This window comes from Amphibalanus amphitrite, unplaced genomic scaffold, assembly GCF_019059575.1.
Source record: "Amphibalanus amphitrite isolate SeventyFive unplaced genomic scaffold, NRLGWU_Aamphi_draft 000391F_arrow, whole genome shotgun sequence".
Lineage (NCBI taxonomy): Eukaryota > Metazoa > Arthropoda > Thecostraca > Balanomorpha > Balanidae > Amphibalanus > Amphibalanus amphitrite.
In genome coordinates, this window is record NW_024881885.1 from 254415 (window position 1) to 280227 (window position 25813).

Sequence of the window (25813 nt, forward strand, 5' to 3'; positions counted from 1 at the left end):
ACCACAGAAACTTGAAATTTTCAGTGAACATCAAGAAAGGATAGAGGAGCAGCTATACGAAAAATCAGCCTCCTAGCTCTAAAAAATGTTGAGTGCAGAGCAGAAAGACTACCTGGGGGGGTGGGGGTGGGGTGGCAACCACCACCCCCCCCCCCCCATGTGCGGGCGAGGGTTAACGGCACGTCCTGGGGTTATATGGCTGAATAGTCCATAGCTTCATACTAACGAGAAACATGATAAATTGATAAGTACTGTCAACTATCGATGCATCGTCTAGTGCATGGGTATGGGTTACCTTCTCATGCTCGCAGACTACTGATTGACAAATTGACAAATGCCGATATTATCTGTCGATTTTAATTCCCTTCCCACGCTCAAGTGTTGTTTGTCAACCATTTGACACTCAATTAAAACAGGGAATGAAAACTGCAGCCTCCTATCTTTCGCTGAATGATTGGTAGATAAGTGAATGTGATTCGATTCAATCTGATAAGAAGTTACCGAGCAGAGGTGCTGAACATTCGATGCCAATTGCAGACCTGTTTGCTGTTTTGTTTCTCCTCTAACAATGCCATCATTTCATGTACGTCACTAACAGACAGTTCTGTTACTGATGCAACCATCGGGACATGGAGATGGTCAATGGTAAGTGATTATCAAAATAAATAGGCATCCATGATGCAACCCGATCGCAAATGTTTAGCTGATCTATCAATGGTTCAACGATCAACCGAAGCAGACCTACACACTGGCGACACTGGCGACAAGCAAACGGGGGAGGTGATGCAAGTGTGTTGCTTTCGTAAAGCTTTGCGTCTCTCCGCTTTGTCCTTGGTCGTTTGTTTGGTCCGAACTTCGAACTCACTCGGACCACTTCCCGCAGGTTACGTAGACCACAATGAGCCAGCAAAACGCCGGTAGCGCCATCTGCTAGGGCGAGGAGCTTAACCGTGGCCTCAGCGCCATCTACATGATCGGCCCTGGCCTGAAGCTCGGTTTAGGGACCTCAGAGAACTCGGTGTTGAAGTGTCGATCTCGCCATGGTCCCATCCTATACGTTTTGCGAATTCATTGCTTGTGCCCTGCTCTTAGAAAGTACTGCTGTTGGCCCACAGTACTTTGCTTCCAGAGTGTATCCCGTTCATCGTCTCTCTCGCCAACCCCCGTTCCCCTGTGTCGCAGCGAGTGTACCGAGTGTCTAACTCCCGTTCCTCTCTCTGTTCCAGCGACTGACGCCCGGTACCGTCTGACCGAGTGTCTGCTGGCCGGTGAGCGGCGCTACCTGGCCTCAGTGCGCTCGCTGGAGCACGTATACGGCACCCCGCTGCGAAAACTGAGCTCCATCAGTGCTGAGGAACACCGGCAACTCTTCACCGGTATACAGCCCGTGTGCTCCGTCAGCGCCATGCTAATCAGCAAGGTGAGAGGGTTATTTAGTCGAGGGAGTGTTGTGAGAGGCCTGTGGTAGCTCTCAGGTGTCGTGGTGTGGGATAAGTGTGTCTGTGAAGGGTTTGTTCAGTTAATTGGTGGTGTCTGAAGGCTGGGGGATCCCGAGCTCCTGCGGGGCTGAGCTGCATGGCTATGGTGCACCTAGCGGTAGCAGAAACAACTATCGGTGACCCCAGGTGTCGCCCTGGTCAGCGTTCCTCACCGGTGAAATGCTCGACGAGCGTTCCGAGTGCTGACCACGATGAAGAGAGGCTTTGTTTTTTTCTTCTTCTTTTTTGGGCTGCTAATTTTTGAACTCTGATCTTTTATCAAATCTAAACGTCATAGGCCTCTCTTTACTCTTTAAGCCGCCTCTGGTCAGATCCCTCCCTCTGCCAGCACTGAACACGCCTCGTTACAATTCTTTCGGACCTTTAGCAACTCTGATGCTAAAAAAAAACGACTCAGGGAGTTGTTTCTAAAATGTGAATGACTAGCTTGGGCCAGACTTTTCATTTGAAACTCTGTTGGGGCTTTGAAATTACACATCTATCGCTGGACATTATTGAAAATGCATAATGTCTCTGCTCTGCATCTTCACGGAAACAATCGTCCAATTATCTCCGCCCGACGTCAGAGCTTCCGCCGAATAACTCCCTACCATTACAATGCCTCGACTCCACCTCCGTCCCGCCCTGCTCTCGCACCTGGTCCCAACCGGAGCAGCCGCCTCTGCCGGCCGCTGCAGGGCGCCGTTCGAAGAAGGCTCTGCCCCGCCGCTGCCGCCGCCGCCACCGCCGCCTCCGCCGCCGCCCCCCAGGCCGGCAACCGACCGCCGGGGGCGGCGGCGCAGTCATGATCTGCACACTCCCGGCCAGCATTTATCCGGCCGGCCAGAATTTCCAACTAAGGCGTAATGACGACAGAGGGAAAATTATCAGCCATCCGGCCGCAATTTACGGCGATATGAAGCGCGCTTTACAGTGCTGCTTTTAATTTTGCGAGTCGATTACTCGGCTGAGGAACACTGGGCGCCCCGCGAATGAGACATGTTAAAATCACTGTTAACGAGAGGGTGTGCGGTGGCTGTGTGGCTATTACTCTGTCGATTGAACCGCCGCCGTAAGATGAGAACAAAGGCATGCGGGAATGGCTCCAAAAGCACCACAGGTGGAGTGGCGCCAGGATAGTTATAGGAGGGGCGTGGTATCTTCCATGTTAACGCGTCGTAACGTTACCGCTTTTATTAGAGAGATGGTAAATCATGCTGTGCTTGTGTTTTCATAACACTTCAGCACTGTAGCCAAATTAACCCTCGCCCCGTTGGGGGGGGGCCATTTTGGCCCCCCCTGTGGTTTTTCTTGAATAGCAAGAAAACGGCGGCGCGCAGCGCCGCCAAATTTTCAGTACCTTCCCGGGCATCAATTTGACACCTTCACACAAAATTTCAAGTCTTAGGTCACCTTAGGTCAGGAGTTATTGAGGTCAAACTGAGGTCATGTTCGAGCAAAAATGAGCAAAAAACATGCAATCTTGAAACGCTCACCAAATCTACAGTTATCAAGCAATTTTAAAGTTCTTTATATGGTCTAGTAGACAAAAAGCGGCGCTACAAAACTGCTATCTCGGATTTTCAAAATTTTGGGTTTTTGACCCCAAAAAATTAAAAAAAAATGATTTTTTTTTAGAAAAACTAAAAAAAATCCAAAATTTTTCCGAATTTCGAAAAAACCGGAATATATGTGATAGTCCCTGCGCCCTTCTATATACATACTAAATTTCAGATCGATATCTCGTTTTTTGGCCAAGTTATAGCAAAAAAACTGTTCAAAAATGATGACGTCAAACTTTTGAACTCAATTTTTAGCGATTCTAGACCACGTACGGCAAAACAAAGACCACCATTGAACTCCCCGTGACGAGCTGCATCGATTCGATACCCATTTTATGCAAAAATATCAACTTTGAAATTTGACCTAATTTGACCTGATCTTGACCTGACCTTGACCTGACCTTGACCAAAACGTGACCCAGGCTGGCCCCAAACGCTGCCTGACCCACATAATCGCATTTGTCATGTGAAATGGACCATAAAACATGTATCACACGACACTTTCATATTGTGACCCCCCAGTGACCTGACCTCTGTGACCTGACCTGGTATCAGTGACCTCAAATAGCAAAATATGTGTTTGAAGAACATTTCCCCATCGATGATTTTCAATGAAATGCATTTTACTCGATTTTACAACGCATTTCTTGAAATGCCTATAAACGGTGAAAATTGGACCTTTGACCTGACCTGTGACGTCATCGGTTTGACCTAGGTCAATAAAATTGGGTCACAAGGTAGTTCCCAGATAGGGCTATCCAACACCGTTTGCCGCTTGTCGCTAGGTTGCGTGGTTCTCGTGATCTTAGGGGGGGGGGGGGCAAAATGGCCCCCCCCCCCCAACGGGGCGCGTTGCTCGGCAGAGCCCAACGGGGCGCGGGTTAATATGAACTATATGCATATTTATGCATAACCTTTTTATTCTTATCATTATTTGTCGGTCAATATCAATATTGAAATATTTAGTTAGGTATTCGCCTTTAGCGACCACAGTTAATCTTCCCTATATGTTCAATCTTCTCTTCCTGTGTCAGTGTTGCGCACTCATCTGTATATTTTGTCATTTTTCTTATAGTTATCCGGGTCTGCCATTTCAAAACATCTCGCACTGAAAATAAAAACGTCGCAGTAAACTCTCGGGGAAGATTTTCGTCTTATTACAATTCTCATTGTCCCAGTTTAATTACCCCAACCGCCATCTGGAGCACAAGGCGAGAAATTAAAAGGAGTCGTCTTTTGTGTTGCAAGATCATTTACCGCCTTGGGTGTAGTTTACGCTAATTTCTGCTTCCTTGAGCCAGTTAAACCATTTTTTTAAATTAATGCATACGTTGCTGAAATGAAGTTGTCTATTTCTCTCTTCCTGTCGTTCTCGCTCTCGCTCTCCTTTCCTTCCTCTCTCTTTTCCCCCCACAATCCTCTTCCCAATTCGCTCTCGCATTCCCTCTTCTTTTCTCTCCTCTCTCTCTCTCTCTCTCTCTCTCTCTCTCTCTCTCTCTCTCTCTCTCTCTCTCTCTCTCCTCCCTCTCTTTTAGCGAGGCTATGGCATCCGGGTATTGATTAATGCGCCGGTGACCGCTGTATCCAGTTACGAACCGCTGTGTTGAGTGGACCTAGTCTAACAGATATGCGATGTGTAAATTTGAATACCTACCGTCTGTGTGATATGTGAAGTATAACGTCTGACTGCTGTGTCTGTGTGAAGTGTAAGTTTGACCGTTGTATCTTCTATGTCATGTGATTCTGACCGTTTACCATAACCCATTTCAGCTGGAGAGTACCCTGGACACGTGGGACTCCGAGACAACTCGAGTCGGTAAGTGCAACAAATAGTCTTTAGTGAGGATGTTGTGCTTTGAGAGTGGGGCACCATTTAGTTACACCTGCTGTCAGACAGGCAGCAGGTGTAATCCATTGATTTGTTCACGTTCATGGATAACTTGTGATGGCGCTGATTTGACCTTATAATTCACGATTATGATTTATGATCTTCCGAGGAACTGCTAATCCGCGATCATTTAACAGCGTTACAATACGAGTTTTAATGCCAAATTTAATTACGAAGCTTGCGAAATACGCATACCAAAATTTCATTGCTGTAGCCTCATATAAGTTAGGTGGTTAGGTTATGCATGTTTTTCAGTGCGCTATTATATGTTTTTCTAAACTGTCCTTGGTGGAATTATAGAAGGGCAACATTCAGAAATTCAGGTTGAGGTGTCAAAAACAACACCATGTCCAGCCCTCTTTCGTCGGCATCGTGTATGGGTTTGAACGTAAAATCAGGCCGATATCCGACGGTATCACTGATTAGTCCGTTTATCCGACCAATCAGCCCTCCGGGGTCGTCCGGGTCAGCTATTTCGCCCGGGGCGAGAAGCGTCCGTCCGGTACCATCACGGCTCTCGGTATGTCACGAGATGGGCACCGTCCGGTGAGGGCCGACTCTGACCGGCCGACCGCGTGCCGTCTTTGTTTGTCGGCCGATGGCCCCGGTCCGGAGCGGCCTTCAGGTGTTACCTTTGTCGGTGGCCCGGCCACCGCCCGTGCATAACAATGAACTGCCGCGAGACGGCCGGGAGATGAGCCGATGGGCGCCCGGGATGGACAGACAGACCCGGCCGGCCCGCAGAAGTTTGTTGATTATAGATCATAAATAATCGTCGAGCCATCACAATCAATCACTGCCGTATCGTCGGGTTGTTGTTGTGGGCAGGTGTCTGTTTCGCTGGTGGTCGTCGGGTCTAATTCTGGGCGGTCGCTCGGCTGCCACTCCCAGTTTATAACCCAAACAGCGGGCGGAGCCCCCAGAGTGATGGAGCGCTCTCAAACCCACAAAACATCGCCTGGGAAAAGGGCGGGCCGAATCGGAACCACTCCTTTACAGAAGGACAAATTGGCGGTGTAAAACGCTAATGAATAGCTAGGGCGGTCGTGTTCCGTCAGAAATATCACCGTTTAGTCATACATTCCATGTAACTCGACCTGCATGACATACCACTACTACTAGTGGTATGTCATGCCACGGCACCAAGAATGCCTCTGACCAATATAGGTATTGTAGGTATACTGGTTGTTGTTGGTTGTTGGTACAAAGTATGGTTGGTTACTTTGGTTCTACAATGGTTGGTATGACCTTGGTAACGTGGCCAAGTACAAACTTGGCCAAGTTTACAATGGCAAACTTGGCATACTTGATAACAATACAACAATAAGAGGTGTCAAATTTGTTCCCATTTTAATAACTTGGTAATTACTGGGGCGATTTCGCTGAAACTTGGCATACAGGTAGGCACCCACCAGACAATGCATTCCCATGTGTTGCGGTTAAGGTGCTACTGCACGTGCGCACGTGCAGGGGGCGCTTCCAGACATTCTTTGCTTCTGTACATTCTTGCTTCGGCCTTTGGTCTACCTACACTCGTGCTAGCTCAGCCTATTTACATGACCAATAATTTTAGTCAGATTTCAAGACGATGTCAGAGGCACGTCATTGGCATGCAACCTTATAATCAATATTCTTTAAGTTGACTGTTGTGATGACATATTGACTGATCCTTGAAACGCTAAAACTTACGCATTCTTGATATTTGTACCTACTTGCATCAGAGTGCTGTAGTGAGTAGTGACCGTTGCTTTCTCTGAACTGCCATTACCTATTACAGGTGGTTTGTTCTCGAAGCAGCTTATCCACCAGTACGAAGAATACCTCAAGTTCCACCAAACCGCCAGACGGTAAGGACTTACAAACATTGGATTAGTTGGATCGGCTGTAACTAAAGCTTGTTGGTTGGATGCCTTGTGATTCTGCCAATTTTGGACAATGTTGCATAGGCAATAGACATTCGTTTTGAGCCATTATAGCGCTTTCCCGAGCTCTCTCATTGTCGCAAAGTCCAAGCGTCACTTGGATGAACGGATTAAGACTTAAGTAAAGTCGCCAAAAGAGAGCAGAGTTGCATATACGTCAAGAACATTGCTAGTATTTTACTTTTGTCATGCAGTACAACTGTGTTATAAAAAAATAAGCAGATATTCGGCTGTTTTTTAGGAAACCGCTGGTTTCTTCCCGTCCACGAACGATAATTGTCCTTTACATGCAATGTTCTTGCATGCCACGTTTTCTGCAGCTGCTTTCCAATCTAAACTTTCGCACTCTCCCTCTGTAAAGCTTCGCTTTATTTTCGGTAATCGCTCCTTGGAGCAACGTCAAGCTGGGCTAAAACGCTCACCTTGAACTTTGGACCCCTAGATCGGCGTTTGTGCGCTGTTAGCGCTGTGTAATCACGGCTCGGCGCTAAGGCGTGTTTCCCTTGAGGTGATGTCGTTCGTTGGCTTTGCCTACACGGCTTTGATCGCGGTCCAGAATACATACACCTGCTGACCTGCTGTGGCACAGCCTGGAACTCCCCAAACGTAGAATCACGGCTCGTCCACGCTCCGGGGTGTCGATTTCGTGCTCGGTGGTCAAAGGTCATGATATAAGGCTGCAGTTGATCAGGTTTGGCTATCTGATCCGTGTGCGCCGTTATTTTTTTTTTGTCCTCCCGGCTAGCCGTGAGGCTATAGCCGGGGGGAGGGGGAAAGCCTGCCCTGTGAAGTTAATGATGTGTGTCCTGTTCACAGGCTATATCGGCAGAAGCAGGCGACAGACGAGGAGTTTGTAGAGTTCTGCAGGCTGAGGAGAGGAGCTGCCAAACACACGCTGGATGCCCTTCTGCTCTTACCGGTCAGTCCATTGGCTCTGCCCTCTCTGCTTTGTACCCACATGCACGCAAATTCTGTGTTCCGCAATGATGTCATGCTTTGAACAATATGTAACGACGATTAAATTTATCCGCACGTGATACCAAGTCGATGACGTAGTACTAGTCTGCATTACAGCTGGCCTCTAAAATCCCAATTACAGACCACACATTTTACAAACAAGCACACTCTCAGCAGCGTCCTGTCGTGCTCCATACTTGGTGCACCCCAGTTAGCAGATCCAGCCCGATACTGATTGTAGCCCCAGTTGAGCGGGGCATCATGACCGGAGCGCTGTGGCTCGCGCACGCCAGCCCACCGCGGCAGGAGCGCCGCTGACTATATGGCACGTTATTAGGGCTTATTCAGCACGTCCGTGGTACAGGCGCTCAGGTAATCGGCCGTATTTTATTTTCTTCACATGGATGATGATTGTTCTCACGAACGGGCTCCATGATGGCCCGTAGCCTTCAAATATTCGTGGTTAATAGGACATCACCAGACGGACAATTTCTGGGGAATGGAACCATGATCATGATGCAGGTCTCCCTGCATAGTTTTCTTTTTACATCTTGACAAAAACTAAAAAGATATTTGAATGCTGTGGCAAGGTCTTTTGAAACCGTCATTAGAGAATGTGGTTTGACAAAGTTGATATTGCGATTCCTTATCGTTATACCTACTGCCATTGATCTCCCATAAATGACTGACAATACCTCCCTATGTGTTGTGCAGCAAACTGAAAAGTTCTTCGCGGAAAGTTTTGTGTTCAAATTGCATGCTCCTATTTCCCCTATGATTATCATTTTGACTCCATTTATCGCTTTACTGCTTTTGTTTCGTCTACAACTGTTGATGCATCTCAACCACAGGCACTCGTTCAGTTACTTTTGTAAAATCGTAAACTGATGGTTACATCAGAGAAGGGTATGCTGCATTACCTACTAAGGATATATTTCGCTAACAATGTAAAAAATGCACGGTTAATCTGAAAGCATTAACCGTTTTGCTGCATTACCTACTTAGGATATATTTCGCTAACAATGTAAAAAATATACTTTTTGTAAATAACACATACCAAATGGATGTCGTTTCGTTATGCATAAATAATAAACATCATCAAAAGTGTGGTACCCGGTTCGGTTGAAATACATATAGGGTTAAAGTTAAGGGAAATAGGATCAAAGGCAATGCTGATCGTCTTCCGGGCCAGTTGTGGGTACGTCCTCGTGTGAACTGTCGACAATGGCCTTCCGTATGGCCGATGCGGCCCGGGCGGCGGCAATAATACTTTCGGCTTCTTAGAATCGCCACTCAGTTGAATGGACTTGAGTGCGTGCGCCTTCCTTCCTTCAACACGTTTTGTCTTTTATGAGGTGGGGGCATGACCTTATCTTCTTTGCTAGTATTTGTCAGCTTACAGTGCCTTAACTGATGGCTCGGTAATAGATAGTTTTCGGGGTAAATGATGTCACACTTTTGATCGTCTGTTGTCTTCAAGCGCGCATTCACTCAAGGTTGTTTACTTGTGAAATTTATAACAGATGCATGCATCCATTTTCCGTAGCCGCTTGTAGGATGTGCCTGCCTACTTTGTTTTGCTAGCACGGATATTTGTTTCGACAGAAGGGTCATATATTTATTCTCAAATTTGTCTGCATATCACGTGTATATCAATAGTGCCCATAGCAACTAAGCACCGGAATGCCTGTCTCTCTTCTCTACGAGTATGCATTGCTTGAAGAATCTCGATGTTTCCAACCGTCCATTGCAGTCCCGGTGGCCAGCGAACGAGAGCAGCACGAAGAGGTGCTGCCGGTTTTTGTTCGACAGGGCACCAAGGCAGTCATTAGATCGTTTCGAAAGCGGCCGGATCCGTTGGAATTTATCACCAGCCTCGTAATGATAAGTTGCGGCGAAAATTGTCTCAATAAACTGCTCAAGCCTAGCATAGCTGACAGATCTAGACCACACGTTCCGGCTTTTGTGAACCCTGTCTTCAGATACCCAGCGACGGTGATATCCTCACATCACAGCTGAGGTCGTCAAACATGCTCTGGCCGGCGACTAAGATGTGAGGTGAAACAGCGTTATTGCCGGTACAATGCTGACGATGCTTGAAAGGATATGGCAATGAATGTTGCGAGCTTTGACCTCGGATAATGGACGGATGTGCCGGGGCTATCGCGGTAAATAGTAGGATCAATCAAATTTCTCCCCTGCTATGATTGTGCAGTTGATTGCATTAGACGTCTTGGTTCAGTAGCTGATAGTTCAATCGACGCAGATAAAGTAAATCAAGTTGTACTATAGCGTTTGCGACAGTAAAGTGATATCAGAACAATGATTTATTTTATATGCTACCTACTGCGTATTAATTCCTTGTATATTTTAAAAGAAATAGAAATTAATGCAATTGTTATTATTATGAAAACAAACATTGATAATAAATGAATAATTCGAAGTGAAGTGAACTTCGCTGTCCTACGTCATGCCTTGACTGATCCTGATGGATTTGCTAATTAATCATTGGTTTCCTGCAATTATAATTGAATGTTTTGCCTGCTCACAATAGTTTCCTACCCGGCATACTACGCCAATGATTGTAGACATATGATAATATCTCACGTCTCATGATCCACTCGTCTCGAACATTGCCTCGGTGTTCCCATGGCTGATTTATTCCGGGAACCATGCGCCATTGCTCCTCGCCGGCGCACCCCGGTCGGGTCGCTGACGTCGCCGAGCCGCCGCTCTCTAATCCATGCACGGCCGTCGATGCTGTCGGGAGTGTATGTTCGCTGGAGAGCGGCCGTGCCGCCGCGTGGGGGCTCCAGGGCTCCACCCGGCCGATAGCCGGACATGGGTAGCCTCCTCCTCCGACCGGCTGACCAACCGGTCCGAGGGGCCCCGCTCCGTGCACGGTGCACACACAGCTGTGCACGGCCCGCCACCGTGCACGTGGGGATGACCTGCAGGCGCGGTCAGCCTTGGACGGACTACCCCGGCGGCAGCGGCGGCGGCGGAGGCCGGTGGTCTAGATACTGGGATAGTGGGATACCTGCCTACTTGTCTGGGTCGGCCGGCCTGTGGTCGCAGGACCCGACCGAGTGGCAGGGTGCTGGAGTGGTGAGCGCCACGCCAACTTCAGCAGGTCCGGTCGTGGTCGGTAGGAGCGGGAACTGCTGCTGACACAGGCACCAGAGGACCAACTGGTCCTTTCAGTCCACTCACTGCTTAATGTGGCTTAGATTTAGAAGCAAGATGCATTGAACTGGCATGTGCTCATGTGTGTTTCGATATTCACGCTTATAACATATTTAAGATCAAGCCAATATGTTTAATGTATTCAATTCTAGTTTCTACCAAGACACACGAGCTTCATGAACGTTGTTCATGTAATCGTTGATGGGTTCAAAACTTCAAGGACGAAATGCTGGCATCCTTGATGCCTTCATCTGTCACCTTTGTTGATGCAACGCTGATGCAATTTTGAACTGGTACCCGATGTATCTACAGGCGATTATTTGTAGATGATATATGCCTCTTTAGGTACTGAATATTTAACATGTAAATCAGTAGGCAGTGTATCATATTATTAATGTCAGTTTGAAACATGATGTCAACTCGTAATTGATTACCAGTGGCGTTAACTCACGCGCCGATTTACATGTATAAAAACCCACCTAGTCATCGTATGTATTTTTACCGCACACACGTTCCATCAGCGTCCACCTTGTGCCGATGGTATCGACATTCCTGTACGGCCCCCGTACAAAGCTCTCCATCGCCGCGCCGGCCCTGACCTTGTCTCGCTCTCCTCCCGTCCCGTATTCTCACGCGTTCTGTCCCTCTCTCTCACGGAGAGACCGTGCCCGTTACCGTCCGTGGTCGCTCCTCACGCACTGTTTACTGGTGTTGTTCGCATCACGCTGCTCGCTTTCTCTCCGTTATGGTACTGAGAATCGCTCCGGAGAGAGAGGTGGACCAGGCCAGCGGAAAGTCAACACACTGGCTGGGCTTCGCCATGGCTCAACGAGACTTTTCAGAAGTATTGAATGGACTTGAAACGTCATGCAGATATTTGAATACGCATCGATCACATCCTGAAAAGCACTGTTTCTACGCCTACAAGTATACATATATTGCGCAATGCTAAGTGTACCCTAATTTAGTGCTGTACCCTCAGCTCATATATCATGCCTGAGAATTTAGACTCCCATATAGTGCAACGCGTAACTCGTAAAACAAATTGCTAGCTCGTCTTCCCCAACCGCAAGTGGTTTTGCCCCTCACCAGGCACCCCTCTCACCCGCTTCGGCGACCTGCTCCCAAAGGGTCGAGGCCAAACTGCTTCTGCTCGTTCACTGGCAGCGTCCGAACAGAACCCTGGTAGCACGCGTGGTTGGAACTGTTGGGAGGTATCATTGAGCACGGGAGCCGACACGCACTGTGCGGTCACGTCAGGTCACGGCGGGTCACGGAGCGGTCACGGGTGCGGCCCGCGGGGCGGAGCGCAGTGAGCGCCGATCGATCTGCCGACCTTAATTGAATGTGAGGCCGGCGGCGGAACCGCAGTTTTCACAGAGACGGCCCAGAAAGGAGCCTCTCGCTGATGACGGCTGAGTGCTCCGGTGTGGGCCGAGACTGGCGAACTGCTCCATACATCGGTATCTAACGAAAAGTGTTTGTCTATTTTAAACAACCTACGGTTACGAGTATATCATAGGGGAGAGTGGGGCAATGGCGACACCATAAGCATTTTGCTCAATAGCTTAGCTATTTGAAGCTATTTTATGGTGATTTTGACTGTGGTTATAGCCAAAGGAATAGGCTTTCAGATAACACCCAGTTTTAGTATCTCAGATCACTGATGACAGATTCAGGGCCTACGCGAAAATGTGGTGAAAAATGGAGGTGCAAAAAAGCGAGGGGTAATGCCGGCCATTAAGTGCAATAGCACAAAAAGTCGAAATATCGTCACTGGTATTCATCCTTAAACCGTTCTTTCGATGGAAATTTAAGTGAGAATTAAGAAACGACAACTGTATTCAGCAGTTAACAGTGCACTGCACTGCAACACAACATTGCACTCGCTGCAACACAACAGCGCGGCGCCAACAGAGCAGCAAACTAACACAACCGTAAACAGCAAGCAAACTAACACAGCCGTAAACACAGCAACCCGAAACGTTGAGCTTTAACGACAGAAGTCGCAAACAAAACCGCGTGGAGTCATTCCGGACACGTGTACGGTATTACCCCGAGGTCAGCTTTATTTTAAGAAAGCAGGCAGCAGTCAAAGGCATTGCGTCGCAAACGCCTTACATCCAGCAGTCGCCTAAGAAAGGCTTAATTGAAGGTCATTGCAAAGCAGCACTTCTGAAAATGCGTTAACACATTTCACAGTCAGCAAATAGATGCAACAAAAATTAAAAATCAGATACGAAAAACACATTTAACGCTATAAAAATGAAAATAATGGAGCTACCGTGACAAACTTGCACCACGTGCTAGAATGGCGCTCAACTGAAATGTAAACAACAACAGCTGATTAGTGATGGACAAAGTACTCACTAGAGATGGGTGGCCGGCATTACCCACCGTCCGCCATTGCCCCGCTCTCCCCTATAAGGTTATCAGTGGGGATTCTACCTTGAAGTGAGCTAGGAAAATTTCTATATCATTGACAATCTGTGAATATGAAGATGTAGGAAGATGTCGGATTCGTTGCATTGTTTTCCACGCCTATGGTGTTAGAGATTAATAAAGCATCATGCTTATTGCTTATGCGCCTGGCTGCAGCCCAGGCCAACCAATGACCAGAACGGTGGGTCAGGTGTCTCGGAATCTGAGTACCTATACGCCTCGACTGGCTCTGACTGGCTATCACCTGGCATTCACCAGCTCTTTGGGCATGCCTACCGACACGTGTTGTTGAGGCTGCTGGGAGTGCTGGGACATCCTAACACGACCTAGGCGCCGTTGTGACTGCCGAGACGCCCTGGCACTGCTATGTATAGCGCCGGGAGGCTGACGTTGAGCGTCTGAGGCTAGTGTCAGCGCGCCTGAGGCTAGTGCAGAGCCCCCGAGGTAGCGCCTGCAGTCGTGCAGGCCGGCCCAGCGCGAGTCTGCAGTGCAAATAGTGATTACCTCCCGGCCTGCGGCTGCGCACCTGAGCCGGGCCAGGGCGCAGCCGCCGCGCCAGATAGCTCCGCGGCGGGCGGCCCAACTTGGCCAACGCACTGGGCGCTCCGGCAGCCTAATCGGGATCCTAGTGGCCCGAGCGCGCCCATTAACCTATTTGACCGGGCTATGCGGTAGTTTGAGTGTGGGCCGAGGGCGGGTCTCGGGTCGGCCGGACGTATTTACAATTGGATACGATGGCTGGTAGGAGTTGCAGGTGGCCATGAGTCGAGAGAAAACCTTGGGCCTGAGCTTGGGGTGGTGGGCGGAGTCGTTGCATTGTTAAGGAGGCTAGAAGCAAAGACATGTAGCATGGTTATTACTCGGTTGTCTGGCGTCAAAACTAATAGTTTTCAGGCGCCTGCTCGGTTAGTTGAAGGTGTCTAGTGGTTATCAGATCAACGAAAACAATGCAATCAACATTCCAAGCAGCAACCATCGAAGTGATTAAACGAAGTCTTTCTGAAAGCCGCTTACATTTCAAATACCTTTTGTTCTCCTTTCTGGCATCTGCTGAATGTCAGTGTTGCTGGTAGTTTTCTGGTAAGTGTGTAGGTAGTTTTCTGTCATGATGAGGCCTGATTTTGTGGGCGTCGTTTCCGCTGTTGAAGGTGTGCCGTGCACGCGACCGCCCGCGACCGGCCGCGACCGGCCGCGACCGCCGGTCCTGCCGGCCGGTCGTCCTTGGCTGGATCCGTGGCACGACGGACCGGTCACAGGACCACGGTGACCGACAGACGACCGGGTGACGCGCCCCGTCCGCCGCCAATTGACACTCTGTATTCGGGCGACAGACACGCGGAACCCCACCGCCTTCCGCCTCAGCCAGACTCGTATAAATGAGGGAAGACTCGCGATAATGGGAAACATCAACACCTTGTAGTTACTGCACAGCCATATAGTGTGTGAAGTGGCAGATGTTGGCTCGCTGCTCCACCCGTATGGTGTGAGCCGTGAGGTGCTGCACCTCTAGACACGGAGACGCAGATTGTATGGTGTTTATTACAATGGCGCCTACTTTTAAACCGGTCTGTGTAGTTTCACGATGAAGGCGACTGCTCTTTAGGAGAACTTAGGTACTGCGTTTCCGGCGTGGAGCACGACTACCCGCCAGAAGCTAGCAGTCTGACCTTTCATGCGTGACCGAATACTCTTTGCACAACTCCTGTCTGATTGCATGTGCATTGGGTCCATGTATAGTGCAGCTTTATCTGTCCGTTCCACCGAAACTTTTGTACTTAACCTGCATTCACGTCTGTCTCATTTTGCAATTCCAAAAAGTCAGCTCCTGCATGGTCCGTATATTCCATTTAAATGTTGTGCTAATTGCTAACCATGCCAGGCTGTTTCGGCTCTCATCTCGCTCATCCTCTACACTTGGTAGCACTCTGGCGGCTGATCCCGCAGTCTACCGACTGGCACGTTCTCTGACGAACAAACCATCCAGTTGTTCTCGACTGTTCCCGTCGAACCAACAAGGGTTTGGTGGGCGGGTCTGAAGTCGGTTAACATACACTATACAGTTTAGTGTTTACAGCCAGTCCTACGGCCAGGTCTGTGGATGTGACGTCACAGTACAACCAGCTGATACGCCACCGGAATGTGTGACGTAGGCTCGAACATATAATGTTATTAAAATGAGCCGTACACTAAGGACGTACTCACCTGCTACTCCGTTAATTCTTAGTAGGTGCAGTTTGCCTTATTTTCTCAAGAATGAGTCGCCGTGCCCTTTGGTATGGTGGACTAAGAATGCGTGTTTAATCAGCGTATCTGTAGGTACTGGTTACCATTCTTGGCCGTCTGAAAAAAGTACAAACAAGAAACGGAAAGTAGTTATGCATTTTGCATAACGGTGCTAGTACTGTTTGCATGCGACTGCGCTGCATTCCCGTCCCCGGGCACACCCTCGACACAAACTGGGGTACTGGGTAATCGGTGTGCGTGCTCGGCGCTCGCCTTTGTTTTACATTGTGGAGGCCAGGGCCAGGGAAGGTTATGTGTGTGTGCACTTTTATACGTTAGATATTCTTATTTTTGCCACCGCTGACATCAGCTGGCTTCGCGGCATGCTAATGACTCATCTTTGCTTTATTCACTCTCCCTCTGGCTCTCCCTCTGGCTCTCTCTCTCTCTCTCTCTCTCTCTCTCTCTCCACCCAAGTGCATCCTTCGTCCCTCCACTCCTCTTCTTCCACCCTCATCCCACCCGCCTCCAACACTCCGCCGCCTCTCGTCCCCACACCATCTCTCCCATTCGAATTCAAACCGGTCCCTGGGCTCCGTCGGTGGCTGCTGTCCGCAGTCCTAACAAATGGTAAATACGCGCCTTCTACAGGAGGCCCCGGTCCTGGACGCCACCCGCATGTCACCCATGTCCCTCTGAGCTGCTCTATAGGCCGCTGAGGTCGTATAGCTCCGAGCTCGACTCTCAGCCGTGGTACGGCACCACATGTGTGTCTAACCGCTGCGGTGGTGGCTGAGGGATGCGGGAGTGACGCCAGACCCGTGTGGTGGGCCGTCTGTTTGCATCCAGTGGCGGTTGGAATGAGGAGTGCCGCGTGATATTGTGTATGCAGCGGCTCACGGGCCGTTGAAGTTCGAAATGGGCGGGAAGAGATGCGATGGAGGCAGGCTGTTAGGTGGTGATTGTGGATGCGCCTGCTCTTTTGGTGGTGAGCTTATGGTGTGGATGACGGGAAATGTTCATGCTGATCGTTGGCGCTCCTTTGATATCCTGCACAGGTGAATATGGATTGTTTTTCTCGTGGGCAAGCTTCCATTTCCACCCACCCACGAGAACATTGAAGCGAGAATTTACTGTAATCGGATTCATGAGCGATTTATGGTGCATGCTTATCACCTGATCTATCCAGATCGTATTAATCAGCTTAACCCATATCGGGCGAGCTCAGCGGCTGAATGAACCGCTCACGAACCGTTACAGTTCTATCGCTCGATCGAACGAGCGCTCTTTAAAGGTCGGCCCGGCTGTTACAACTCCGTCTGTGGCGTCCAAACGGCGTCTTCACAGTGCCGATGAACCCACTTCCGACGGTGAGCGCCATCATCGGGCGGCATCACTGCCCGATCGCTTCCGCGGCGGGTGGCCAGCTGTCGTGTCGCCAGCCTGTGTCCGGGCCTGTTCCCATGTCAAATCAACCGACTCACGGCGACGACGGCCCATCTGCCTCTACTTTCCAACCGCAGTGATTGTTCTGCACACGGTCCAGGCAGGGCGCGCGCCGGCCGGCCGCAGACCGCCTGAGAACCTCTCACGGACCGCCAGCTGCACGATGCTCAAACGACAATCACATTGCACGCGTTTGGCCGCCGGCGCGCACGGGGCCATTTCAGTAATCGGTGCCGAATCTGGTGCACCGAGAATCTGCCGATTTCTCCGGTAGTCGGAAGCGGCTCAAGCTGATGGCTGTACGGTGAGACGCACTGGTTTCCACGCGAGTCGAAGTCGCTCTACGTTGTCCGTCGTTGTCGAAGTTCCCACGCGGCTGGCCGGTGTCTCCCCACAAACGAGCGTCACTTACGCCAAATGCTCTGCACAGAAAGAGTTTCGTGTTCTTTGAGATAACGCCTGTCACTCATTGGACGTTGATATCACCGCATTACGTCTCGCAGGTTTTCGCACATACATCAACTGCGTTTCACGACCGTTTCACCTCTGTCGAGTAATGACACCGTGGGCTACCTGTCCGCCACCGCCCCAGGGCCTTCCACATCACCGTGTGTCTTCGCTCATGGGATCGCTCAGTCCATGACAGCAGTGCCCAGTGCGACGGTACGCTCAGCGCCTCGTTAGGGCGTGTTTCTTGTTAGACGCACCGCGGAATGTGGCGCCCATCGCGGCGCGGCCGGTCTTTATTCCATTGTTGGCGGTGACGGGATGACGTGTCGGTGATGACGGATGACGGGTGGTGACGGATGACGGATGGATGGCGGTTTGTACGCACACAGGTGAGCAGGTGGGGGTACAGCCACTGGGGCCTCCTACATACGCTCGTGGTCGCGGTGGACGTTTTTGACTCGGGTGCGCGTCGCCAGCGTCAGAAAAAGGCGTGCCGGTTGGCATTGATCGATGATGTGGTACTGCTGCAAATTGCGCGGCCGATTGTTACAGGCGACTTGTGAAGTGCTTACCGGCTTGAACAAATGGAACATGCCATCATGCAATGAGATAATGGATGCCAAAAATAAAACATTGGCATTATTTAATTGTTTCACCCGCGAAAATATCCATTGCGACCACGTAGCACCCCCTGTTCAAGACTATCCAGTCCATAAGGTGTTCCCATTACTGAAAATACAATCACAGCCGTATGCCGTAAACACGCAAATCAGCTGTGTCAGTTCGTCATGCTAACAGGGCTCTTCAGGATTTTTCATAAGTAAACATGAACCATCTCCCTCGGAATGCTACATTCTCAGCATGTACCGTGTTCTATGAAAAATGTTCTTTGTTGGATGAGTGCATTTTTATGCGATACGCTATTTTCTATCGCCATAGCCGATAACGTCTTCAGATATGGTTAGCGAGATTTAGCTTTGTCGACCTTGAGGCGGATGACGATGTCAGTGAACTTTACAGAAGTCGTGTCTACATCCAGTGAGCCGCCCAGTGACCATCACACGAGTTGAATGACTCAGTGAGATGACCAGAGAGTGGCGAGATGACTCTCGGGGAACTGTGGGAGGAGGGTGTCGGTCTGTCGGGCGGCCACCGTCGGAGCCCTGCCGAGTGGTGGGCAGCCGCTGCCAAAGCGCGACCTCCCGCGGCTCCCAGCTGCCTTTGCATGCCGCGTCTCGGCGGGGCGGCCCGGCGGAGGTGTTGGAAGGCGGTCGGACCAGTCCCGGCTCGTGATACCATCGGGACGCCCCCCGGTTTCCGGCGGGACCGGCCGGCCCACCGCACTGGACCCGTCAAATCAGCTCGGTTGGAGGGTGTCGGGCTGGGGAGTTCGGACATAGTCTGAAGGAGATGCAACACGCTGTTACATTACTGATCATACATACCCGTTTTAGAAGTTTAGACTATCATCGCTCGAGCTGTTTTAATTTAGCCCCACAACTTTAGGGCCGCATTTTTTAGGGCCACACCTCCACGAGATTTTGAATTTTGCGTTTAGGGCATCACAAAAGAAAACTTTACGGCGATGAAGGACTTTATTCAAAGCGTCGTTTCCATGACAACCAAGCTCCTGGACGGAGCCCCGCGACACGATTACTTTGTAGGGCCTTGGTTTGTAGCGGCACGGGGGCAGACGCGTCCGAATCCTGTCCGCTTTTTCATTAACCCGCGTCCTGCTGGGGGACGTGGGAGGGGGGTTGAACATCCCCTGCGGTTTTCCGCGATCCACTGATATGCAACATGACGTCACATACAGGGGCGCGGGAACTAATTTCAGACTGGGGGGGGGGGGGGCACACCATAATAGAGATCAACCTGGGGTACCCCCAAATCTAGTTTTCTCACCGGTTTTAGGCCACTTATTTTTCATCCTTGGCTTTTTCAACAAAAAAAGAAAACATTTGCAAAAAAGTGCGGTTTTCCGTCTCAAAGTTGTGGGGGCACCGCCCCCACGGCCCCAGAGTTAGGGGGAGGGCAAGCTGCCCCCACTGCCCCCCCCCCCGGTTCCCGCGCCAATGGTACATATGACGTCATTTAAACTTTTTATTCAAAGGATAGTATATTCGTAACATCCAGAGGAGCCTGCGCAGAAAGTCAAATAATTGCGGCCGAGTCAAGGGAAGTTCTTTGCATGAAGGCAATGCTGCCATATCTTGTTGCGCTAAAAGAGGTTTTCAAAGATTTACTTGACATGTGGCAGGCTGCCATCGATTTTAAAATGGAGTTTCGTCAGAGTGTTAGAAATTGTTAGAAATTATAATGATGGCCCAAAAAAATTTAGGGCATCACTTCCGATGAGGCTCTAAATTTGTCAGTGCACTCATTACATCAAATAGCATTGAAAAAAATTACGTCATCAATTTTTGATGACGTAAATTAAAATCTTTGAATTTTCTGGTTTAGAGCCGCCAAATGTGGCGTTAAATGGGGAAAACCAAAGCTCTCGTAGAGCATCCCATAACAGGCTGTCAATTCTACTGTAACGTCAGAAATCTGAAGTGACATTTTTATACTTTTGTAAAGGTTGAACGAACGAACGAACGAACGAACGAACGAACGAACGAATGAATGAATGAATGAATGATTGAATGAATGAATGAATGAATGAATGAATGAATGAATGAATGAATGAATGAATGAATGAAGTAAGGCCCTCAAGGATGAAGTATGAATGAGTGAATGATTGGCCGGATGAATGGCCTCTCCGTTCGAGTGTCTGTGTGACTGAAGTTAGCGGCACCTTTGTAGTTCGCTCGTGACCGATCAGTAGTCCGCCGGGCGGGGGCAGCGGCTAACCAGCCGGTCTGAGTGATTGGCTAGAGAACACCCAGCGTGAGCTGCATACTCAGTTTTGATAGCGATCAATAGACGTCATTTAATTGGTCTAATTTGTCATGTTAACGTGCAGATCAGTGATCGAGCTATTTGGCGTCATTCAGATCAAATTTTTAAGATAAAAATCTTGTAGTGAGTTAACACAGTTGCGCTTTTAGCAATTAGCCCTACTAGCGCCAAGACTTTCATATTGAGAATATACCTATGTCACATATGCATTGGTCATCAACATTCAATATTATCAGCGCGCTTCTGCTATATTAACTTTTTTCCGCCGATAAACGCCTAAACCTAATTACGGACGGTACGGGCTGTCCGTTTTTCCTAGAAGTCATTCGGTTCGGTTCGGACTGCTTACTGCTCAGCCGCGGCGTCGGCGATGGCGTGCGGTGGCCGTCCCGTCGTCCTACACACGTGCATGCAGTCTGGACAGTGTTTCGCGACGCTCCACCGGCCATTTTATACAGAGTCTGAGGGTCCGACACGAACAGGATGCCTTCGTCTGAAGGTGGCTGCCAGCCGCAGATCCGCAGCGGGACATGGATGCTTACAAAACTGGACCATACCCGCATAATCTGTTTGGACGGATAATTCTTTGCCTTTGCTTCTTCGCTGCGGGAGAACTTTAAATATTATGTAACGGTTTTTAACTGTCTTTTTTCTCGAAAAGCTCAGGGTTCAGTCGGTTCAGTGCTCTTGGTCTCGAAACTTTTTTCAGTTTTCATCACAGCTTGCGTTAGGCTACATTAGAAAAGAGAACACATTCTTTAGGGCTTATTCCTACAGATTTTTGTCAACTAGTCGGATGTAATGTCAATGTATACTCCAAATATGGTTTCAAAATTACCATACCAATAGGTATAGTTATCATGGAACGGTCCGCTGCCATTATGGGATCCGCTTCACGCATTAGAGCTGAGATAACCACGCATCGCGCGCCTCCCACACATACCTTGTCCCTGCCTCCTACGCAAAGAAAACTGCGTGTTTCCGTATCGAGCCCTTCCAACAAATACGTGTAGCTACGCATAATCAACGGTTTTGGTCTTCTGACGTCATTAATATCCTGTGATTGGACGGTGGGCGTTGCTTTCAATTACGAGTGGCGCCTCAGAAGGCGACCGGCGCGGACGGGGCCGATGCCGTGAACGACCCAAGGTCGCCGATGATCTTTGATTACGGGTCACGACGGTCGTCTGCCGCCTGTGTCGGTGTTCGTATACGATGGTGGGTGGTCGGAGGTGAAGGTCTATTACCTACCGTCCCTATCGGGCTCTGCCGTCGCTTTTTCGTCAACATCCATTCAATGGATTGGCTTCTTATTGCTTCCCGTGTCTAGTTTCTGTTGTGTTTTTCTCGGAAACCAGTCACCTGTTATGGCATTAGGTCTTATAAACGTTATTATAACTGGTAATGAAATCAATTTAGCCTTATTCAGAATATTCATATGATGATTAAATCACATTCCAATATCTAAGTGCTGACAATTTAGGAGATGTTATGATAAAAGAACCGCATTGTAGTTTGCATTGCTGAGTAGAAACTTATACTGACGCGTTCGTAACTTAATACTGATAACATTCTGAATTAGTAGAAACTTACACTGAAACGTTTGTCTTGGTGGTAACTGTCGTGATTACCTTTTTTGTTGTGCATCGGAAAGCATCACACAGGTTGGAAATTTATTTTTAACTGATTACTTCTTGTTAATAAACGCACAATATCCTACCTACGGCCATGGCTATCTTCCGCAGTTTCCATGCACCTGCACCCCACACATTTTTTTTTTTTTTGTTTGTTCCGAGGATTCAAGATGCACCTTTATATGCAACAACGTTTACCTTGACTTACGGGCTGGCACTTAACCTTTTGATAGTATCGGCCTTCTCATATGCCGGTCGCACCAGTTCTCCGACATTGGGGAGGCCAGGGAACCGGGCCGGCCATCTGCTGGGCCAACAAACTGATTAAACACAGGCCTCACCTGATAAAATGCTCCATCCAGCCCGGCCGCCGCGCTAGGTCTGCACTGAATCCGGCCGGCTGACGTCCGCTGCACTGAGCGCCGGCCGGCCGGTGTTTGCGGGAGGGCATTGAAGTCGCCGCACCAGTTTTCGTTTGACGCGCGACGGGCTCCGTGTCGGTGGGCGAAACGTCGACGATACACATACCCACGCGGCGAGCTTGTGTTTACCTGTGACCCGGTGATTGCAGTGACAGAGTGACTGTTGTTCTCACGTAGCTCGGCTGACTGGAGTGACTGTGGACTCTGCACAGTGAGACCGATCGGCCGTTGCGTGGGCAATGGCAGTGTAGGCGGTGCACCGCGGACAGCACCCGGACCATTGCCGTCATGTTCGGCAGTCTGAAGCAGAAGCTGCAGTCGCTCAGCCCGGTGGCCAGCCCAGTGAACAGTCCGAACTCGTCGCCAAAGCCGCGGCGCCGGTTCCTTTTCCGTCGGGCGCCGGCCCGGCTGAAACAACGCCTCGAGGAGTTTCGGGAGGTCCAGTCGGACCCCGAGTGCGACTTCACGCCGGCTCACCAGCAGCGGCGCAAGGGCAGCGCGCCCGAGCGCCGAATCTATCTGGACAGCTTCTACGATGGGGTGACGGGCCAGGCTTCTGGCCGGCCCAAGGGGGCGGCGACGGACCGCAGAGACCGCCGGGAGCAGCAGAGTGTCACCGTGGGACGCGCCGCCGGACACAACCAGGTAACGCAGTGTGCGCAGAGCTCCTCTTCACTCGTCAGCCTCAAACTCACCCATATCGCCAGCGCTGTATGTGGGGACTGGGAACTCACCCAAACAGCGAGAGCCGCCCCTGTCTGCGAAGCTTGTGAATCCGCCTACATACGAGTATACGAGGGACAGTTCTCTCTGTTGGGACTGGAACTCAGCTCATCACACCCGTCTATGTAGATACGTGAGCTGACCACGTTGGTGTGTGGGGGAACTGGAAATTCATCTTCACCGTTGCATGCAGCCGAAGGTTACTTCCAAGCCCGACTTATGACTGTGCTGATAACAGGAGAGCTAGGGCTCTGTAGAACAAGTAATTATCCCGCGTTTCGTGCGACCCTGAGCCGTGCATGTCTGCACTCCATGGCTGGTGCCGGATATATAGGTTAATGGATGGCATTAGTGTGAGGAACGCTCTCTGTCACAATCAGGGCATATTCCTGCTTCAATGAAGGAGTACACAAAGTTGCGTGACAGCGCTCCGTGCCCAGGTCGCTCATTAGGGACCAGTCAGTGCCATTTTCCCGCCGAAAAGGAAAGTCTTGCTACAGGAAAAGTCTTTTGGGCTTTTCGTGGTAGTCGGGCTCGGCATGTGGCTCGTCTTCTCGGAACTGATTTAGGCTCCAAGGTGCCGCGGCAGCTGCTGGGCCGTATGCGGTCGCCGTGGTGGCTCTTTTCGGGCCTCTTCGGCGATTATTGACATGACCCCGACCCTTCTTTGAATCGCCCATTGTGGGTGGGGCGGTTCGGGGAGCCGTAGGTCGGCGGCGCTTGGCGCCGGTGTACACCGTGCTGTCCTAGGTATGTTCCACGGATAGCCTGGAGCGGACTGCCTACCACCGGACCAGCTGCTACTACTCCCTGTGAAGGACGAGTGGAGGCCACATGGCTGACCCGACGGCCGTGAGCCGGCAGCTGCCGTCCCTTCCTGGACGAACGGTCGGCACGGAACGGAGGCGGCACGCGGTACTGGAACTTAACACGTGGAGAGTCGGGATTCCATGGCATTGGAGAGTCTGGACCCTAAATACTGGACAGGACCTGGTTTGCTTCTGGATGATGAAGAGGAACGGCTAATGATTGAGCGTTGATGGTGCTGCGTAGCTTCGATCGCCGGGGATCCGACCAGTTGATAAGACGTTCCAATTTCGAAATAGTTTGTTTTGTCGCAGCTAAGTGAACTTCCTGATATGTGTTGTTGTGTTACAGTACTTACTGGCTACAGTACTTAGCCTCGTTGAGATGATTGACACATCTGGGCTTTGAACTCCATCGTTCCAAATACCACAACCCGCATGGTAAACAGGCCATTCCGTGCGTGCCCACTTATCACCGTACTGGCGCTGTCAAAGCGGGCCGGGCCGCTCCACGTCATTGTGCGTCGAGTAACCCCACTCGCGGGATGATTATCCCACTCCGCTAACATCTCCCTACTCTACTACGGCTCCAGTCGCTCCAGGACTGCCCAGGGGTCATCCGGGCGCCCTCTCTCCACTCGTACTGCGCCTGGGGGCGCCCGGTGCCTGCCTCTCGCGGCGCCCGGGGCGCACCTGACCATCCCCGGTTCACCTTCTAATCGCCGTCACTGACGAGCCTCGCGCGCTGTACAAAACAGGCCGTTACCGCGGGTGCTGAGCAGCGCTCGTTGAACGCAGCCCTGTGGGCACCGCCGCCGGCAGTGCGCGGCGATTACTGCCGCCCTGAAACGAGTGCGGCGCACCGGCCCGGATGTGCGGCTCGCCCGCGTGCTCCCGGGTGCTCCAAGTGCTCTCTCGCGGGTGCGTGTTACGGCGGCGATGCGGAATGGCGGGCGGAGCTGTCGGCGGAGGCATTCCGCGCGGGGACGGCCGCGGGCCGACACGTCAATCATAGGGACTGGAGGCCGGTCCCAGGGCGGTCGAACGGAGCTGGACAGAGGAGCCGCTGTAGATGGGAGCCGGGGGAGTGAGCCGATTTGAACAGAGGAGCCGCGGGCGGAGGGAGGAGCTGGCTGGAGGGCATTCAGGGGATGGGACTAGAAGTGCCGTCGCCGAATGTCAGTACTTCATCCGACTGGAGATACCCAATGTTGGAGCTTGCCGTGGTGTTCTGGTTCTCGGTATTCGATGCTCGGAAACTGACATTTTGTATTTTGTATTTTGTCATTTCCATGTCTCTGGATCATAACGTGTGGTCACTGCACGAGGAAACATACGAAGGCGGACAGGTAGCTGGACATGCAGCTGGAACGACAGAAGGATAGATAAATAGACGGACGGTGACCGATCAACCAACGTCCACAAGGACGGTAGACGGCTGATATGTAGATTGTAGAATGTAGATTGTACTGTAGATATGTCATAGACGATCAGACCAGCGGACAGACGGACTGCAAGTGAGACACGGCCACGGGTGGCGAAGTAACAGCGCACCCGCAGCAGACGGTCGGCGTGAGATGTAGTAAATACCGTGAGGGGTTATCTCTGGTAGACGACCGCCCAACGATCGGCACGCTTCACTGGCCCGAGATCGGCCCGGCCCAACTTTCACTACTCGGCCGTGCCATGTGCTGGGAAGCCGCCCTTTGTGTCGGCGAGGCTGGGCCTTACCGGCCGTAATAGCTGTGTGGCTCAGATAGAATGGTCGAA

The 25813-nt window shown here is 50.6% G+C and overlaps 1 protein-coding gene across 3 annotated transcripts in view; it reads left to right on the top strand.

The window, feature by feature from the left end:
* LOC122390312 (rho GTPase-activating protein 20-like) overlaps positions 1-25813 on the top strand; it is a 186139-nt gene that overhangs the window by 58774 nt on the left and 101552 nt on the right. For 2 of the 3 annotated variants that reach the window (XM_043383092.1, XM_043383093.1), the window contains 4 exons: positions 1227-1420; positions 4811-4856; positions 6706-6775; positions 7667-7769. In XM_043383092.1, the coding sequence (XP_043239027.1) occupies positions 1227-1420; positions 4811-4856; positions 6706-6775; positions 7667-7769 (413 nt within the window). Of the gene's footprint in view, positions 1-1226; positions 1421-4810; positions 4857-6705; positions 6776-7666; positions 7770-22563; positions 23160-25813 lie in introns of those variants that run through there. The other variant, XM_043383094.1, reaches the window with a different exon arrangement.